The 20,171-nt window shown below is 43.2% G+C and overlaps 2 protein-coding genes across 2 annotated transcripts; both read left to right on the top strand.

Moving 5' to 3' along the window:
* The first annotated feature begins 9,147 nt into the window (after nucleotides 1-9,147).
* Nucleotides 9,148-13,155, top strand: rcan1a (regulator of calcineurin 1a). The gene is made up of 4 exons (XM_018757740.2): nucleotides 9,148-9,867; nucleotides 10,588-10,761; nucleotides 11,426-11,585; nucleotides 12,208-13,155. Exons 1-4 carry the CDS (start codon nucleotides 9,781-9,783, stop codon nucleotides 12,372-12,374), a joined length of 588 nt encoding a protein of 195 aa, XP_018613256.1. The 5' UTR covers nucleotides 9,148-9,780; the 3' UTR covers nucleotides 12,375-13,155.
* Nucleotides 13,156-15,303: 2,148 nt separating this feature from the next.
* dnajc28 (DnaJ (Hsp40) homolog, subfamily C, member 28) lies at nucleotides 15,304-17,463 on the top strand. Its single transcript, XM_018758158.2, has one exon. The coding sequence runs from the start codon at nucleotides 15,818-15,820 to the stop codon at nucleotides 16,970-16,972; it is 1,155 nt and encodes a 384-aa protein (XP_018613674.2). The 5' UTR covers nucleotides 15,304-15,817; the 3' UTR covers nucleotides 16,973-17,463.
* Nucleotides 17,464-20,171: the final 2,708 nt, after the last annotated feature.

The raw sequence follows: 20,171 nt of genomic DNA, 5'->3' as shown, positions 1-20,171 counted from the left end.
GTTGTTCGTACAGGTTGTGTCAGAGGAAGCTCAGCGAACCTCCACAGCACCCCCTGTGGATGATGGCGGAACAACGTCGCAACCCAGCGATCACTCGTTAGACCGTAATGTCGTGGGTGGGAAAGGGTTCAAGAAGTCTATGTCTCAGCCAGCAAAGAAACCCAACAAGAGAGGTAAGAGTCAGAAGAGTCAGAAAGTTTTTGACAGCTTTCCATGCACAATAAACAATTGTGTTGTTTGTGGTTCTCATGCTCTCATCGCCCATGCTCTTTCTCTCGCAGTTTGTTTCTGGAAGTACTGCTCCCAGAACTGACCTTTGACCTGAGAAGCACCCATCAATCCCTCCACCTTGCACTTTCTGAGGATATCCTTTGCTCCCGAAATGTTGACACTTGGCAACGCTGCATAATGATGCTAGGCAACCCTGACGAAGACCTTTTTAAGAGGTGATTAATAACAGTACTGACACGGCTGCCAATGAACACTTTTGACTTGTGTACCAGTCACACTGTATATGAAACTCTTAACCCACGAGTGAGATGTGTCTGTACAACTCAAAATAAATAACAATGCATACTACAAAATAAACAGAACGTTATTTTTGTACAGCAATCTCAGTATTCATTGCAGTAAAAAAGGCTATATGGAATATAGCCATGAACTGATCAACATAAAATCAGTGTTCGACTACAGTGAAATTGTGGGAAATATGCTGTGATGACCATAATTTCCAACAAGCTTTATTATGGTCTTAATGGACAATCTGCAGTACAGGTTCAGTCTTGAAACATTCTCTTGTGTTATTTCTTTTCTCTCAATTTTCCTCTTCCCATTCTCCTTTTACATCCTTTACCCCTCTTTTATCTTACATTCACATGCTCACATTAAATTCTAAGAGAGCGCCATAGAAACAGTACTGTAATAAATGATGGGGATGTGCAGGCCAAGCAGCTGTCAATCCTGTTGTTGCCCAGGTGATGTTTTAACAAGGTAATTGCAGCCAAGCTTTTAAGTGCTCGCTGGTGCCGCTGGAGCTGGTGGGAAAAACCAATAGAGACTGCGGACAATCTCTCCCATAGACCCAGACTTAATAAATTTGTCCTGCGCGTTGCCCCATTACCTAGTGCTATTCTTTGTGAGTTAACACAATAAATCATTGCCATTAATTACTCAAATCATTCCTCCTATCACGTTATTACTCCTGGACAGCCATCGAGAAGTAGGAGTGCAACATAATCGCATTACTTAAGCAGAAATGAAACACGTTTTATTCTGAAAAATAAAAAACATGTCATACCTTTGCTAACCTTTTCGTTCAGCTGCACTTAATCTCCAACATCAGACACAGACAAATTAAAAGATGCAGTATTAACATACAAAACAAAGAGGGAAAACTTACAATTTTTTTTTTTTTTCCAGTGGCTGTATAATGTGCAACTTTGTAACACTAAAACTTTTTTTGTCATTATATGGAAACATCAGTTAGGTAATCAAAACCAAACAATGTGCATAATTCAAAATTTCTATAATTATATGCAATTTCGGTTTTAAAACGATCAAGGCTGTTTGCAAATTTAGTTAAATTAGTGGTTCTGGATTTTTTAATTTTTTTATCATTTTTTGGCCTGTTCCCCGTGTGTGCGTGTGTGTGTGTGTGTGTGTGTGTGTGTGTGTGTGTGTGTGTATGTGTGTGTGTGTACTTACTCAGAACATTTCTGTGATAGTATTGCAATGGGAGTACAATTATAAAATGACATATTCCATAGAATAAACACTTTTGCAAGAAGTCCAACCCAGGCTGGACACTCAGGTGCAACAAATCACTCCCAGAGTGCACAAGTCATGCATTGAGTCTAATGAACACATTCCCCTGCAGTTAAAGTAAATATAGTACATACTTTTAACTTTTCAGAATCCCAGATGGGAAAAGAAATATAGCTCCGAAGACACTTAAACACTGAGTGTTAAATGCTGACACTTATGATCTGGTATTATTGTGCACTATTTAGCTGATGTTACATATAAAAGCATTAAGAATTTTACAACAATAGGATCATTTTTACTACAGTAGTAATTTTCAAGTTCTATACTATGGAAGCATTAGGGATTCAAATCCTGGTCCGTGGAGTAATGGTTCCAGCCTAGACTTCCTTCTCCTCCTGCTACAACAGATTCTTTTGACAGGTAGCAGTGTCTCATCTCAGATGAGTGCATTTGTGTTTAAATATTTAACATATGCTATGGTGCCTGCTAAACTATTACTTTACCCAAAAAAAAAAAAAAATCATGTGTTTAGGCCAGTGTTCTTGGTGTTTTCCTAGCTGTGATTTACAGTGGAAATGCACAAACTATGCCCAACAGATGTCTCTCGTTCCCCAATTTTTCATCTTGCAAATTATCATTAGCCATTTCCTGAATGCATTCAAGCATAGCCATGTATTTGCAGGGCTACGTATGTAACCCGGTCTTTCAGATGACCGATGTTTATTAATAAAGGTCACAATTTATGGGCCGACTTATTAACACACACCATATATAAAGATAAATGTACAAAACATTAGTGTAAATTTAGATAAGCTGAAATCACTGACATCACTGGTAGTTTATTTAGTCCAGTCGTTCAATGTGCACAACCATTTAGCAGAACAACTGATGTTTTTGTAAAAGGTTCAGAACAATTTAAACATTAACAATGTTCTGCTCTTGACAAACGCTTTGCAGATAACATATGTTGATAACTTCAATACTGCACAGAAGTCAGGCAGAACTGCTCAGGAGATGAGAAAATGACCTGGATTTTGAACTCATGACTGGTTTCTGAGAAATACAACAAAACTGTTGTTTTTCTCTATTAGAGCAGAGTACAATCAAGCAAACTTATCACACAGTCACACGTAAGTCGACCTTTCCCCCTACACAATGCTCCGAGGCACACGCCACCATACTTCACATTTCAAATCAACAAGCAAATGAAAGTACTAAAAAAATACGCAATATAAATTTTAAATGGTCGTTATATTTTCAACTGAAAAAAATTATCACAAAGCAGGCCTTTCATGGTTTATGACACAAGTAAGAGGGCATTACCTCCATCAATTACCATTTGTTTCTGCCAGGGCCCCAAGTTCAAAGTACTTTCTTAATTCCCTAAACATGATAGTATTTATAGGTAAATTAATGATCGTGGTTTGAGTGATATTCGGAAGCACTAAGGGGTTAAGCTGTGAAACACTGACTTGACCTCCTTGTGCCATATGCACACTCATGCTTCTCTCTATTTATATAATATCTGAACAGCTGCAGTTATGCATAATCATGTAGGAAACCTAAACACATCTTACCCAGGAAAGATGTTTTGTGATTATTGTACTTAGCTGGTGACTGTGTGTGTCGATAGCTATACCAAAATGGACTAACACCGCGAATTAGTCATTTGTGTCTCACCCTATAAGGATGTTTAATCAAAAGTTGCTGAACAATAGTCCCTGGATGAATTAATTTGGTAAATTAGCTAAGACAATGAGTACATGTTAAGAGATGACAAAGACACTTCTCTGCCAGTACAAGAAACATGTGAAATGCTTTCCGAGTAGCAAATACAGATTCCAGCCTGTCTTCTTACAAAAACTGTAAGTACATGACATTACTATTTTACATTATGGGATGTAACACTACATAAATTATTTTGTTTAAGAAAAATCACAGCTTTTTCTTTTTAATTTGTTTCCTTGTTTGTTTTTGTCAGAGGGGGTGCAGTGGCGCAGTGGGCTGGACCACAGTCCTGCTCTCCAGTGGGTCTGGGGTTCGAATCCCGCTTGGGGTGCCTTGCGGCGGACTGGTGTCCCGTCCTGGGTGTGTCCCCTCCCCCTCCGGCCTTACGCCCTGTGTTGCCGGGTAGGCTCCGGTTCCCCGTGACCCCGTAAGGGACAAGCGGTTCTGAAAGTGTGTGTGTGTGTGTGTGTGTGTGTGTGTTTGTTTTTGTTTGAATTTAATTTATAATGAACAGTTTCAATAGCAATGGAAATTGCACACCAGGGTTTTTACAGCATAACTGTGCTATGACAGACTTAGAGTTATACATAGATATATTCCATGTTTGTGTTTTACACACTATAAGAATGAAATGGAAAACTATATTTATCATGTATGTGCCTCATCAATATACGGGGCCTGTTTATCAAATAATTCCAGCTGGTCGTGGGGATATTATGGGGTAGGGGAGAAAGGAAATGTTGAGTTATGACGAAGATTTTAAAGTTAGTAGTGTAGTACTCTGTAGTGCTCTGTCAATCACATCAATCTGGTGACTTGCTTTACAATTACACATAAATCCTATGACGAAAATGATCCCACTATAATTTTGCAGGCCTCCACAGTGTGAACTCCAAAATCCTTACCCCACATCCTACACTATAGAAAAGAGCATGTTGCTGAAAGCAATGGGGGAAGTGAACAATGAAGGAAAAGATATAATATTCCACTGACCATTGTTTTACTTCATAGGTGTCGGCATTAATGACATCTGAGAAGCGAGCGTGTCTCTTTGAGTCGGGAATGAATAAGGATGAGGGACTGTCTTTTATGTCACTTGACAATCGGCCGTTCCATTAATGTGATGATCCTTCTGGATCGTGTATTTTGTTCTAAATGTCTTTGGCAATCCACCAGCAAGCAGAACATTGCACAGAGACTCTTCCATAGGGGTCAGGGCTGCAGCATCAGCATCAGCAAACGACTGGAATATTCCTTTGAACAGGAAAAACAGGAAATGACGATGAGCGGGCATGGAGGTCCACTATACGCAGAAGAGTGATATGCAGCAGGACTCAGATTTAGCTCAGTATGTAGCTCAGGCTACACTTTCCACTTGGGTAAGGTCACAGCTCTTAGTCACAAGTTAGATTTTATAGTGGAGTGCTTCTTTAACCGAACAAAAGCTGTCTCTGGTGTTGAAATAGGTAAACAGCTGAAAACAGAACACTATTAAGAAACATGAGTCAGGAAAACATGTGCAGCAAAACTTCAGCTTTTTCACTATTTCAATATTTTATTTCACAGTTAGCAGACTCTCTGTATATCTCAATCAGGTGCTGTTCACTGGATGTTTCACCCAGATTTTAGGTCCACTGTTTTTTTTTTTTCTTTTTTCTCCCCGATATATGTTATAAACTGAGTTTACAGTTATGACGCTGGATTTTTCCACTTGTGTGTTTTTAATATGTTTAATTTCTCTAATAAGATCATCTAATAATCTATCATCAGTCCATGTACACCTGCTGAAGAAAGGAAAAAATTAAGTACACAAAACAGATGTGTACCACGAGATCACATATAAGCAGTCCCTTTCGCAGCCATTCCGTCCCGTGAGCTGAAACCCTTCTAGTTCTGTAGGACATTTCAGTTCCCTCATGTGCACACACACAATCGGCACTGATGGGTAGCAAATACTCTATTTTGCCGGTGCATTGTGTGAACACAATGCTAAAGTCGTTAATTTGTGTTTGAATGTTACATGTTTGTTTTTCAAAGGCTGAACAGAATGGGTTATAGGAATGTAATAAGAAAAGAAAAAAAGAAAAAAAAACACGGAACCTTATTCTGCTATGTTCCCGCTACCAGATTCACGCTACAAAGGTTGTGAATTTCTGTGTCATTCTGCTGCATGTGTCCGTGATGGTTAAGACTTTGAACTATAATTATTTTTCCACAGCTGTTTTTTTTTTTTTCCATTTTTTCTTTTATTGCCATTTGCTGTGTGAAGTAGTCAGGAGGAAGGCAAACAGTATAACTAATCCTTCCAGTCATCCAATTCCAGAACATTTTAACAGAAAAAAACAGAGATATTTTTATGGCATGGTAATTATTAAAGTTATTGTAAATGGTCATTTTATTGAAGCAATCATTAATATGAAAAATTTTTCTTTCCGCTTTAATAGTATAACTTTATACATAGTGAAAAATGATCTCTTCCTATATTTTATATTGCTATAATAAAAGATAAACGGCCTCAGAGTTTTATTTTATTGTACCCCTTTATCTTTATTGATATTCATAACTTGGAATGTCCATGGAATATTTCCATGGCAGTCATCTGTTTGAGATTTTCAAACCCCGACAGAAAAAATTTGTTCTGGCGGTAGAAATTTCCTGTTCTTCAGAGAAGGTAAGTGTGGGGAAATAGTTATTGAAATTTCCTCAGATTCGGTGTGACTCAGTTGTCCCCGAGAGTAACTGCGTTTCTTGTGTGTTTGTTCCTTAGTCCTCAATCTCAAAAGCATTATCTCAAATTAACATGAGCAGAGAACATGTGAGTAATGTGGGTATTTTTGTTTACATAACATTGTTCCAGTCTGAGTCGCCGAGAACGCTGTGTTTTTCCACAAGTCCGGAAGATTCTTAGGATGGAAGAATGACAGGGCGGTAACCTTTGGTCAAGCCTTACGGGGTCAGTTGTTTGCATGTTACAAATTTGTCATAAAATGCTAATGGCTCAAAGTGGGAATATGGCTGGAAATACTGAGCGTGTTAGCTGGGAATTTGGGGAGAGCTGCAAACTGTGATTCATTTCCTGCTTTACGAGAGGGCGGCGCGGTGGCACACCGAGTAACGTTGCTGTCTCACAACACTTGGGTGCTGCGAGAGGACCTGGGTTTGACCCTCCCCTTAGTCTCTGTGGAGTTCAGATGTTCTCCCCGTGTCCACGTGGGTTTTCTCTGGGGTGCTCTGGTTTCCTCCCACACTCCAAAGACATGCTGTTCAGGTTCCCCATAGTGTGTGAGTGACAGAGAGAGTGTGTGTGTGTTCCACTGATGTATGGATGAGTGACCCAGTGTAAGTAGTGTATCTAGGACTGTAAGTCACTGCGGTGAATAAGGTGTGTGGGCTGATGACACTACATAGAGTTCATTGGAAGTCGCTTTGGAGAAGAAGCGCCTGATAAAGGAATATATGTAAGAGTTCGGCAGGGGGTGCGGTGGCGCAGTGGGTTGGACCGCAGTCCTGCTGTCCGGTGGGTCTGGGGTTCGAGTCCCGCTTGGGGTACCTTGCGACGGACTGGCGTCCCGTCCTGGGTGTGTCCCCTTCCCCCTCAGGCCTTACGCCCTGTGTTGCCGGGTAGGCTCCGGTTCCCCGTGACCCCGTACGGGACAAGCGGTTCTGAAAATGTGTGTGTGTGTAAGAGTTTGGGTTTTGATCTGAGCATGGCTTGGTAAAGGACCTGTACTATGTTTATTACTGCCACACACTTACATACATTTACAGCCCACAGATGACAGAGGCAAAAGCCGCAAGGAAAACGGTGGATAAGAACTGTGGATGTTTCGGTGAGCAAAGCATTAACCGTTCACATCGGTTATTTTTGCACAGTCTTTTTACAAGAAGGTTTGTATCAATATACCGCACACAATAGAGGGGCAGGAGTGTACTGTGCATTCAGTGACACACTAGATGACTCACCGTTACTGCGGCACGCAGAGCGCTTCTCAGAAAGCACCTACATTCCCTCGCCGGCACGAGGAGCCAGGCACAGTCCGAAAGGAAGGCGCACTTCGCTCTCCGTAAAATAACAAGGTCTCCGAATGCTTCCGGGCCTCGGAAAGCCCACTTTTAAACCTTCTGCCCTTGCCATCGAAAGATTTCAGTTGCTCATGTGGTGGGAGGTTCGGCCGGTTACTGGTAGTCTAACGTTGTTTCCCCTGCAGTTGCTAAAGACGAGGGTGGTTTTCGTGTGGAAGTGAGTTAGGAAGCGTGTTTGAGCTCAGTCCAGACTGTGTCATGGGCCAAACGGGCCTAGCGGGTGTCCTGTTTTAGTGTCTCATTCATTAAAGACGGCAGGTCAGGTTACGTGGAAAACGGCGAACTACATTTTTTATGCCGACCGGTTTCCCACAAGTTTAGTCTGAGACGTGTTTGCGAAAATTTCGGTCAGCCGGTGCATTAATTAGAATAAATCGGCTGGTGTTTACCGGCTGAATAATACACCGGTATTCAGTCAGGCCTTAAATTCTGAATAATATGGAAAGTGGAGAGGTGCCAGTACAAGCAAAAGAAAGTAAACCAATGACTGCACTGCTTTCCTCATGGCCATGTACTTGCATTTCACATTATTTTACCTTCTTTCCAACCTTAATGACGATTTGCTTCCCCCGTCGATGCAGCGAGGCACACAGACGCAGTAACGATGCGCCCGTCGAATCGGGAGGATTCCCACACGCACGCACACACGCTAAGCACAGGCACTCCGAGGCTCACGTTTGTTAGAGGCCTGTGATGTCTGAACAATTTGCCTTCTCCCCTCACGCACACAAGTGCTTCATTGTGGAACATAATCTTTTTTGTGGGTAATTTGTCACGATCCTCCTTAAAACCTCATTGAGAACAGAAACGCTGTAATCCGTGCGCTTCATTCCTTTATAATTAGCGCGCCACTGTTGTTGTTGCCCGGGGCGCCACGCTGACGTGTCTGCGCCGGTGCGATGGAGCGACGCGAAGTGTGAGAAGCAACGTTTCTGAGGGTAGCAGGCAGAACTCATCTCGTTCGTCTGAACGCCCGACTGCCACTCCCCGAAACCTGCCAGAGACCACCGGCTGGTGAAAAAAAGACATCGGTCCCAGTAAAATGAGTCGGACGGTGACATGTCACCACCTTTCAAGTGTAATCTAACCCTTTACCCCATTCGTAACCGGTTCCATTTACACGCTCGGCCAGAAAGAGACATACGTGAAATATCATATCTGACAATCTGTAAATGCTGCCGAAAGCACGATTCTTTTTTCAATTTTCCATTTTTTTCCTTTTTTTTTTTTTTTTTTTTATTTTAGACATTGCCTTCTGCTTTAGAAATGCGGAACAATGCCAGCGTGTGTACAGAACAAATTCCAAGAGAGCGCGGGTCAAGAATGACTGTAGTCACAGCTCATGGAAAGTGTGCTGGCAGGCACCTTCCTAACAGCTGACTCTCTGTATAGCTCAGCTGATTTGGATTTTCCATTCGTAGGAAAACATGTGGGGGGGGTGCGGGGAGGGGGAGGGGGAGGGAGGTGACAGAGATTAGCGGCGGTGATGATGAGGTCGTGTCACTTTTTTTTTTTTTTTCCCCTGGCTGTCTTGCCTTTCTATCGCTTCCTCTTCCTCTATTTCTACAGTAGAACTAATTTTCATTTTTTCTCATTCTCTCTTTCAGCCTGTGGTGTGTGTGTGTCTGTGTGTGTGTGTGTGTGTGTGTGTGAGAGAGAGAGAGAGAGCGAGAGAGAGAGACAGAGAGAGACCGTGTGTTTCGATAGAGAGCTCTTCCATGCGACAGCCACGAATCGCCGCCCCTGGGGGGAGGAGAGCGGCTGTCTCCGGGTGAAAGGGGTGGGCCTCCCACTGCCTTTTGTATAAGAGGCGGACGGCCGAGGCCTGCTGAGGATGAACGCGGCACCATCCTGTCACTTGTCGGCAGCGTAGGAACCCCTCTCCGGAAAATTCACGAGACGTATATGTGCCGCACGGCCTCGCCGCTGCAGAAGACTCGGACGAGACGCGACGCGAGGCCTCCGGTCAGCGGGCTGCAGCACAGCTGGATTCTTGGCACCAGGAAAAAATCCCATCTCTAAGAGACGGCTGCAGATATTCTTTTTCTCACTGATCTGTCACTTGTGCCAAAGGTGGCCGCGCAGCTTATTACTATTATTATTATTATTACCGTGTAAAGCAGAGCACTCGTCTCTGCTACCTTTGCCTCCCGCAACCTTTGACCCGACATACAACCAGGAGAGCGGTGTGCCGGAGCACCAACCATGCACTTGAAAACCATGAAATGGAATCGCCTCTGTCTCATCGGCTACACGGAGGACCAGGAGGTGTTCACCAGGCCCGAGGCCCAGGTACAATAGTAACACAGAATAGTCCCAGCATAGTCAAACCTGTGTGCTTTTCCAACAGATGGAGAAGAAAAATGATCTCTTTTTATTGGGTGCCGAGAGAAGATGAGCGAAGGGAGACCTGTGACTATATACGTGATGAATAGGATCGGTCCGTCTCGTACACGCGCGGAGGTGCCGACGTTGCACAGCCACGTTTGCAGACAGGTGTTTGCAGACAGGGCCGACGTTACAGCAGCTGACCGAGCAAGGGATCGAGAAGCCAGCGATTACTGATGACGACTGCTCTGTTTTTTGGCAGGAGTGTTTTTACGTCCAAACGAAGGACGCACATTTGTAATTGCGGTCAGGGACTCGGGAGGCCCTGTTTTGGAGAAGGTGGTAATTTTGTATTTGCGGTAAAGCCGGCGGTCGATCCTGACGAGCGCACCGTGGTGATCCTGCTGGCTTAGCGCTGACTCCAGCGCGCTAGCGATGCGGACCAAGCGTCCTGTCCCCGGCCAGCAGCCTGATCCGATCTGATCTCGTCCGTGACCGAAATGTACTGTACGGTTCAGTCATTTTCTCGCTGGATCCCATGCCACTTCACATAACAGTTTTATTAACAGGTGTCAGACGAAGTAAACGAAAATTATGAGAAAAGAGAAGGCGGAAGCTGGTTGGAAAAACATCTTGGTCAATGTAAGGTGATTCACTTGTGTTTGCGTGTGTGTGTTTTTTCAGGTCAGCTTCGAGGCACTGTTCCGCTCCTTCGACAGCAGTGTCACGTTCCAGTTCTTCAGGAGCTTTCGACACGTGCGCATCAACTTCAGTAACGCGTTGGCTGCCGCAGAGGCCCGAGCGAAGCTGCACAACAGCGCATTTAACGGCAAGGTGCTGCGCTTACATTTCGCCCAGGTTCGTGTTCTGCGACTCCTCCGCTCTACGGCGCTCCGCCGGTTTGAACGATGCTGCTCAGGTGCGATGGGACTTCATCGTTACCGCTCTGTGCCGGTCAAGGGCATCTTGTTATCCCTATCTAAGGAAAAAAGATTTTTGCGATTCCCATAATTTACACATCTAAGTTAACTCGTATATTTTTGACACCTTCATTTACATGGGTAGGGTATGTGTTGCTGCCCTGCTCCAGAGGTCTGGAGAGCTTTGATACTGACCTGCTTTGCAGGACACGTCTAGATATTTCATCTTCCACAGAACAGAGACATATTACATTACAGTCCTGTACTGTATAACTGGGTTTTTTTGTTGTTGCTTCCTAGCTAATTGCTTGCAATCAGATATTTAGCGGCTCTGTCTGTAACTGGATTCCTAAAAACTATCTGCGAAAGATAACGGATTCTGGCACGATACTAATTAAGTGAATTTTAAGAATGTGTTTTTGGTTTATATGAATCATAATTGCAAGAGTGATTCTAAGTGAAAAATACCTAAATAAGCAGGATTTTCCTTATTTGATAAAAAAAAAAATCTACATCATTATTTATACTTTGAAGTAACAATGACTCGGTGGCAAGAACTGCATAAATGCTTATTTGACCCTTTCTCTGTCTGGTTTACCCAGTACGTATATATAGGAAGCCCTCGACTGGCACCCCCGAAGCCAGATAAACAGTTCCTCACATCCCCTCCTGCATCACCCCCTGTGGGCTGGGAGCAGGTGCAGGACGCAACGCCCGTCATCAACTACGACCTTCTCGGTGCCATCTCAAACCTGGGTCCAGGTATTATAACACACACATCAACAATCACTCCTACATAATAAATAAATACAGAAGGCATGAACAAGTGTACAAATAAAGCCTGCATACACAATAGAAGGCAGGCCAGTGGTGTAATGGCTAAGGAGGTAAGACCTAAAGGTCTACCCAAGTCCAAACCTTATTTTCCCTGCTGTCTGAAGAAATGTACTTTCGTTATATGTAAAAGATGACATGTAAAATGTGATATATGTGGGGTAGCTGGTTGTGTAGTGGTTCGAGCTGCTGCCGTTGGATCCAAAGGTCACAAGTTTTAATCTTACCTCCAGCTGTAGTACCCTTGAGCAAGGCAATTACCCTAAATTGTTTCAATAAAATGACCTAGCTCTATAAATGAGTCAATAATTGTAAACAGATTAACATTGTAAATCACTTTGAATAAAAGTATCAGATTAAATGTATAAACTCTATGTTGCTGCTCGATTTGTATAAAAATGGACATTGGAATAAAAAAGTGAACAGTTAATCCATTTACACGCAGCTTCTATGAACACATCCTGCTCTACAAGAGATCTTAAATCGCTCCTCTGAACTCCAGCGACATCAGCTTGGTGTTTCAGCATTGCTCTTCATCTCTTTCATTTAGGTGAGAAATACGAGCTCCACACTGGGACTGCCACCACCCCAAGTGTGGTCGTACACATCTGCGGAGGTGACCAGCTGAATTCTGAAGGCCAGGAGGAGGGGAAGCAATGCCCTTCCAAAATCATTCAGACAAAGCTCCCTGACTACGTGCCCTCAGCCGTGCACTGAATCTATCCCACAGACGGCAGGTTAAAACACAGACCTCAACCCAGCAGTGGGAAGGCCTGCAACTGAGATCCAGCTGAAATGCTAACACTACTTACTGCCACAACAGGAGCTTTTCCATAGCATCTCTGCATTTGGATCAAATCGGCACTAGCGAAAGGACAGTTCTTTTTTGCCGACTTACTGTTAATACTTCTCTATCTTGCATGCAAAACACAAAGATGATGCATGGGATTGAATGGAGAGGTGGGTGCTGACTGAGTGTTTCGGATGATGATTCCTCACTTGCGTGACGAGATCGTGGGATTCCAGGAGGGGTCTGAATGGAATCAGGGAAAGGACTTTTGCTGGTGGTAGATTTATGTATTTATGTGACAAATCCTAGATGTCTGTACAGATTACACGTTCATTTTAATGAAAAGCTGCAGCTGCAAAAAGATCAGCTGAAAATGGCATTTAGAAAACACCTTTTTTTTAAAACAGATCTTACTCATACTTTCTGTACTCCACACAACAGAAGAACTTTTTAAAATTATTTTACACACTTTTGTACCCGCAGAACAATTCTAGTAAGGTTCAAGTAATGCATTTGGAGTTCTAACTCATTTTGTCTAATACTAAAAAATAAAATAGATGTACTGTAAAGATGTTTAGATGAATAGTTTGCATTGGAAATGTATGAAAACATTTGGATTTAATTACTCTGTATTTTAGAGTCTAGCAATGGTGTGTGCATTCTGAAACATGTGCAATACGCTTGAAGTAAACAGCCAATCAGATAAAACAAAATTTGGACATTTTGTGTGCATTGTTAATATGTAACCAGCACATAAACATAGACAGGAGCTCAGGCAGGGCTGCCTCCACTGCCATCCTCACCTAACCATCAAAATGCTGGAGAACACCTTTGAGCAACATCACTGATACACAGAACCAGGACATTTTCTTCACTTAGTTGATGCTTTTTTCCAAAGCGACTTGCAGTGTTAAGCCGTACGCGAGCCGGACAATTTTTTTATTGGAGCAATTTAATCAAAATATTAACAAATACAAAGTCCAAGGTGTTAGTTATAATGACAAAAGCCTGTAACAAAAGGCATTATACTGCCCTCATGCTGCAGCAGTGTACCGCACAGGCACGTAAATTGCTGAAACACCACTTACTGCAAGGCTCTTATAACCAACACACAGTCCTTGCACAAAAGCCCATTTTCTCCGAAGGCTCAAGCAGCAATAACATACTGATTTTGTAATGCCTGCAAATTTAATAAACTGAGCAGTGACTGGGTCAGGATTATTAATTTTTTTTTTAAAGAAAGTTTTTTTTATTCTGACCATCAGTCATCTGTCTTAAATTCGTTATAAAGAACCATGTTGAAAATTGAAAGCAGAAGAATCTGAAAAGAATCTCTGAACTTCTTTCACATTTATATAATCAAATGCCATGTAGTTTATAAGTGTTCAGTTCTTTGAATAGGGTACTTCACCTTAACAAGCAACAATCTCATTGCTGGATTGTGCTATACAGTATTGTCTGTATTTCCACAGTAACAAGTAGGATATTTTAGTGAGTTTTTTTTTTTTTTTGCAAACAGCTTTTTCTCCCAAAAAGTAAACTTTAGAACTGGCCACAGTACTTTATTTAGTCCCAGCAATTGTAAATAAAATGCATGTAATCCAGCAAGGTAAAGATGCAGTTTTGCAGGAGTCAAAATCTCCTGAACTAAATAGTGATTTTCAGCAATAAAACTTTTTACAGTGATAATCTTCACAATACTGAACACACCCAGCACTGTTAATGTGCAGAGATGAAACCGATTTCATTGAAATAGCTGAAAATTGCTGTCACTTTATAAAAAAAAAAAAAAAAAAAAAAGACAAATACTAACAATATGGGAGTATGGAAATTAGAGGTACTACTGCTTCTGCACCTTAACAGAGGCCACCCATCGCGCATTAAAGTATTTCTGTAGAAACACTGTGCCATGTGCAAAAGGCGCTCCTGACCCCGACCACACAAAGGCATGACGACAACGGACTGCACGAGCGGAGAAAAAGGCGGCGAGCTCGAGCGCGCGTCACGTGCGCCAGTGTGCGGCCAGCAAGCTGCGCTCCTCGCGCTGCCTGCGTTTGCATCTGCAGCTCTCGGGCTGTTGTGAAATGCACTTTGGAGAAAACTGTGCAAATAGAAGAAAACACGCGGTGGCATTACCGCCACATATATAAGTTTACACGCAACGAGATCGCACCTGGTAACGAATCCTGAGTAAAATTATGTAAGCAAGAATTACTTCGTGCCACAGTAAATCCAAAACTAAATAATAATAATTCTGACTGACTAACAACAACGGTAACATTTAAACAAATGAAGCGTTCTAGAATATCTCCGCCCTACAATCCCTTGGGAAGCAAAGTGGTCTCTACACGCCAGTCTAAGGAATTATTTCAAGCCTCAAGGGTCTACTGACGAAGAGGAAAGCTACGGTGCTTGAAGTACGTCATAAGTTGTTCTTCATTCCAAATTTTCGTCGAGAAAATGGAAAGATATCTATGACCTGCGGTCAGCGACTGCTATTATTATGACATAAACCAAAATAAACTTTAATACATAACATGTAATCAAATTTTACGTTCAAAACCGAGATCAATTTGATCAATCATGGATTCATATGATATTGCTGAGTAACAGTAAGGCAGTCTGAGTCTCTGAAGCCGCGAGGCCACCGATTATACCATTTATTAACGGGCTATCAGTAAAAGCTGTTCGTTCTGCCAAGCTACACATGTGCTACAAAAACACTTTAAACAAAGGAGGACGCAAACGCGCGACCTCCACTCCTTCCAAGCAAGCGCGCTCCCACAATGCACCGCGGCTCGGAGGGAAAACATATCCCATCATGCATTGCGTCTCCCATTACCATAGACGGAAAATCTGAGAAGTGAATCGTGTTTTTACCTACGTCTCGAAAGCGGCGGCTTTAAGGTTACCGAAAAATGTGGTAGAAAAGGGTTGTGGGAGGGGGCCAAGCTTTGGAAATACAGGACGAAAACACGGCTAAGCAGAGAGGGCGTCGATATTATGTCATATTATGAGCTCTCACTGTCTGCGCTCACAGAAAACAGCCAATCGGACGTCCTTCCTTCGATTTACTTACTAATAAAGTTTCCTTCCTGGGGAGACTGGGCATCAGTTTACCATGTTCCAGCCTATTAGTGTGCATTCGTAGGCATCTCTATAGTGTCCTTACTTCCAGTAGTGTAAGTGTATACACTGCGAATGTGCAGACTCTGTCACAAGTTCTTTTTGCAATGCAGGGAGCCGAAACCAGGCGTGTCTTTTAGTACAAAATAGACTTAGGGGTACTTGTCCTGCGAAGGAGGGCTTCTGTGGTCCTCGTACTGAGATCTGAAGCTGCACACAGGTGTGTCCCTGAGTGTCGACGGAGATGAGCCGCTGTGTGCTACTGCGGCTGTGTGCTGGAGAGCCGTTCCGGGCCCTGAGACCCCCAGGGCCCATGAGTGGCTGCCCCATGCGCCACGTCGCCTACGCTCACCGCATAAGCCACAGCCTGAGGGAGAGCTACCGCCTGCTGCAGCTCCCTGAAGGTGTGGAACCAAGCCATACCCAGGTGAGGGAGGCTTACCACCGCCTGGCCAAGCTCTACCACCCCGACTCGGGGGTACCTACGGCAGATGCTGTTGTTTTCTCCCGAATCGAAGAGGCCTACAGAACGGTTATGGCCCACTTGGCAAGGCATCAGAAAGCCTGGCAACAAACCAAAGGTGTTGGTGAGGCGGAGGAGGATGATAAAATGAGAAGGCAGTCTCCCCAGCACCGACAGTACCTCAGTTACGAGGGCGTGGGCTTTGGCACGCCCAGCCAGCGTGAGAAGCAGTATCGACAGTTCCGCATGGACCGGGCTACGGAGCAGGTGCTGGAGTACAGGAGACGAGGATTTGAGGGGGCAGCGGCGAACGACGAGGGTGCTATGGTGACGCGGGACATGCGCAGGCGCAGCCGTCAGGTCAAGATCACTCAGGCTGTAGAACGGCTGGTGGAGGACCTCATCCAGGAGTCCATGGCTCGGGGAGACTTCTGCAACCTCCAGGGCTCTGGCAAGCCCCTTAAAAAGTTTGATCACAACCCATACGCAGACCCCATGACCCACAACCTCAACCGCATCCTTATAGACAATGGCTACCAGCCACAGTGGATCGTGGCACACAAGGAGATCCGGGAAACGGCAGACAAGCTGCGGACAAGGCTCTTGGAGTCCAGAGGGAAAATGGGGGATCCTCCGAGTGCAGCAGAAGAGGTTGAGTGGGAACAGTGTTGCCAGATCTTCAGCAAAGAGCTGGTACAGCTCAATAAGAAGGTGGACAGTTTCAACCTGATCGTGCCCCTGCTCAGCAGGCAGATGGTCCACTTCAGCCTCCAACGAGAGCTGGACCGGACCGTGAGACTCGACCGCGAGAGGAGAATTGAGAGACAGAGGAAGCGAGAGATGGAGCAAGAGAAAAGGAAGCAAAGTGAGAGCACTGGGATGTCCCAGAAATCCAGTCCAGGACTCTTTTCTTGGGTACAAAATCTTCTCAGATAATCATGTCTTTATTTGCACATTCATACACTGGTAAGATTTGCACTGAGAAAATGTGGTTTCTTGCAGTTTCTGGCACCTTGCTATTTGTTTTCAGAGGAATTGTTGTGTTCCAGTTGCAGATTTGAAAATATGGTTTTTCTTTACACAAGCCCCATTTCCGGAAAAGCGGGGATAATTTCCTAAAATGCAATAAAAACACAAATCTGCAATTTGTTTATTTAATATTGTTAATTTCTTCGACTGACAGAAGTACAAAGAAATTACTTAATGTTTTGGGTGACCAACTTTATTGTATTTTGTAAATACGTATAAACAAATTTAGAATTTGATGCTTGCAACACACTGAAAAAAGTTTTTTATAGAGGCAAAATAAGAGTGAAAAGTTAATAGAATATTCAAGTAACACCATTTTGGAAGATTCCACAATAAGCAGGTTAATTGGTAACAGGTGAGGGAATCACAGGGCGCGGTGGGTTGGTCCAGGTCCTGCTCTTCGGTGGGTCTGGGGTTCTAGTCCCGCTTGGGGTGCCTTGCGACGGACTGGCATGCTGTTCTGGGTGTGTCCCCTCCCCCTCCAGCCTTACGCCCTGTGTGCCGGGTTAGGCTCCGTTTCCCCATGCCTCGTATGGGGCGAGCGGTTTGGACGGACGGAGGGAATCATATTTGGCTATAAAAGGAGCATTGATGAAAGGCGCAGTCTTTGCAAGCAAGGATGAGTCTTGGCTCATTGCTTTGTGCCAAACGTCATGAGAGAAGAACATTTCTCAATGCAAGATTGCCAAGAATGTAGGTCTTTCACCATCCACAGTACATAATATTGTGAAAAGATTCAGGGAATCCAGAGAAATCTCAATGCATAAAGGTCAAGGCCAGAAACCACTAATGAATGTGTGTGACCTTCGAGCCCTCAGATGGCATTGCATGAGATGTGATAAATATAACCACATGGGTTTGGGAGTACTCCGGAAAACCGTTGTCACTTAACACAGAATCCAGAAATGCAACCTGAAGCTCTGTTACGCAAGGACTGAAGCCATATGTCAATTCTATGCAGAAACGCCACCGAGTTCTCTGGACCCAAGCTCGTCTCAGATGGCCTGAAGGACAGTGGAAACGTGTGCTGTGGTTAGATGAGTCCACGTTTCAGCTTGTTTTCGGGAAAAAACAGACATCGTGTTCTCCGTGCTAAAGATGAAAAGGACCATCCAGACTGTTATCAGTAAAAGGTGCAAAAGCCAGCATCTGTGATGGTATGGGGGTGCATCAGTACCCACAGCATGGGTGACTTGCATATGCGTGAAGGTACCATTGACATGGAGGTGTATATTGGGATTTCAGAGAGACATATGCTGCCATGAAGACAACGTCTTTTCCCAAGAAGTCCATGGTTATTTCAGCAAGACAATGCCAGGCCTCATCCTGCACGTGCATCAACAGCGTGTCTTTGTAGACACAGAGTGCGTGTGCTTGACTGGCCTGCCAGCAGTCCAGATCTGTCTCCTACTGAAAATGTATGGTGCTTCATGAAGAGGAGAATCGGACAGCGGCGACTACAGACTGTTGAGCAGCTGAAGTCTTGTATCACGCAGGAATGGGCAAAATTCCATTTGCAAAACTACAACAAGTAGTATCCTCAGTTCCCAAACGATTAAAAAGTGTAATTAAAAGGGAAGGTAATGTGACACAGTGGTAAACATGGCTTTGTCCCAACTTTTTTGAGTGTGTTGCAGGCATCAAATTCTAAATTTGTTTATATATACAAAATAATATTAATTTGGTCAGTAAAAACATTGAAAATCTTTTCCTTCTCCCTTTGTCGGTTAAGTAAAGGTTCAAGAGAATGAACAAAACGCAGATTCTTGTTTTTATTGCATTTTAGCAAATATCCCAACTTTTTCAGAAATGGGGTTTGTACAGTGGTTACTTCTCAGCCATTAAACAACAAACAGTCCTCAGTTTGACTGTGCCACTCTGCACTGTTTATTCTCTCACATAACTGTCTTTGCTGTATGAACAAGATAAATTTTAATTTAAACGTGTTTAATGTTTGTACAATAAAAGGGTGAAATGTGTTTCGAAATATGATTGAAAAAATGAGTTGATGTGTCACTTTCCTAAACTGCCTTTCAGAGTTGGGCTGTTCTGCCTAACAGAAGATGTTCTCTTCCCTAAAATATAGTAATAAAATTAGCCTGAATGTAAAAAGATAATACAGCAACTGTAATTTGAAACTGCTACATATCACACTACTGCATATTGTGCCATTCAGTTCAGAATTACTAAGGCTTTTAATTCTTCTGACACCAAGCTTTCTACTTTACCTTGACATGTTCAATATGCCCTCATAAATGCACATACTGTATCATCTCTTGAATTAAGATGTTGCCATATTGAGTGTAACTGGTCACATTTCTGTTGAATGGACATATTCAGACAGCTTTGCATAATGAGGTTGTTGGTTGTTCACTGATGTTATTTTTAAAAAAATCACTTGTCATTTGATGGCCGGTGCAATAAGGAATTTGGAATAAAACAGCTGTAAGAGAATAATAATGGCCAATCCAGATGTTACCTCTATTTACACTTGATACTTTTACTCTGTGTGAAGCTACACAAAGAATGTCGGGTCATACTGTATGTATATCCTCAGGGTGTAACATCCAATTAGGATTTTCTAGTTATTTGCAAGTCCTTCTTTATATCATCTGATGACCATTTCTAGGCATCCCTGAAACTTTAATGTTTCCATAGCTTGTGTAACATGAGAGAATTCTCGCAAAATCAGTTGAGCAAATCAAAATGTATATTCAAGTTTTGAGTTTTTATCATATACAGCAGCAAGCAAATTGAAGAGTTGAAAAAATAAGTAAGAAATGTCTAAGAATCAGAAATAGCCAGCCTGACTATGAGCACTTTTCTGATTGACTCCGCAGCAGAAAGACAGAGAAACTGCTGACACTTTTAAGCCCACTCTGCTTGCAGTTTGCCTGCAGATGTATCATTTACTATAGTACTAATGACAGTCATGCAATATTACCCTCCTTTCTATAGAGGGAGACAAACCTCCACAGCTCCATACTGTGACCACTTCATTTGTCGTACTTCAGCTGTTGTTCTGGATAGGAGCGGATGACATGATGCCAGTGGGCAGGTCTGTCCGCTGTCCATGTGGACTATATGCATGTCATTTACCGTGTGC

This window comes from Scleropages formosus, chromosome 12 (assembly GCF_900964775.1).
Source record: "Scleropages formosus chromosome 12, fSclFor1.1, whole genome shotgun sequence".
In the NCBI taxonomy this organism is placed as follows: Eukaryota; Metazoa; Chordata; class Actinopteri; order Osteoglossiformes; family Osteoglossidae; genus Scleropages; species Scleropages formosus.
Note: the sequence above shows the minus strand (reverse complement) of the source record. Positions and strands in the feature narration are given on the sequence as shown.

What these genes read in the sequence shown, in the direction of transcription:
- rcan1a (XM_018757740.2), top strand. Translation starts at nt 9,781, where the DNA reads ATGCACTTGAAAACCATGAAATGGAATCGCCTCTGTCTCATCGGCTAC. An exon ending in TCACCAGGCCCGAGGCCCAG is followed by an intron (nt 9,868 to 10,587) that starts GTACAATAGTAA and finishes GTGTTTTTTCAG; the next exon opens with GTCAGCTTCGAGGCACTGTT. An exon ending in TGCGCTTACATTTCGCCCAG is followed by an intron (nt 10,762 to 11,425) that starts GTTCGTGTTCTG and finishes TGGTTTACCCAG; the next exon opens with TACGTATATATAGGAAGCCC.
- dnajc28 (XM_018758158.2), top strand. Translation starts at nt 15,818, where the DNA reads ATGAGCCGCTGTGTGCTACTGCGGCTGTGTGCTGGAGAGCCGTTCCGG.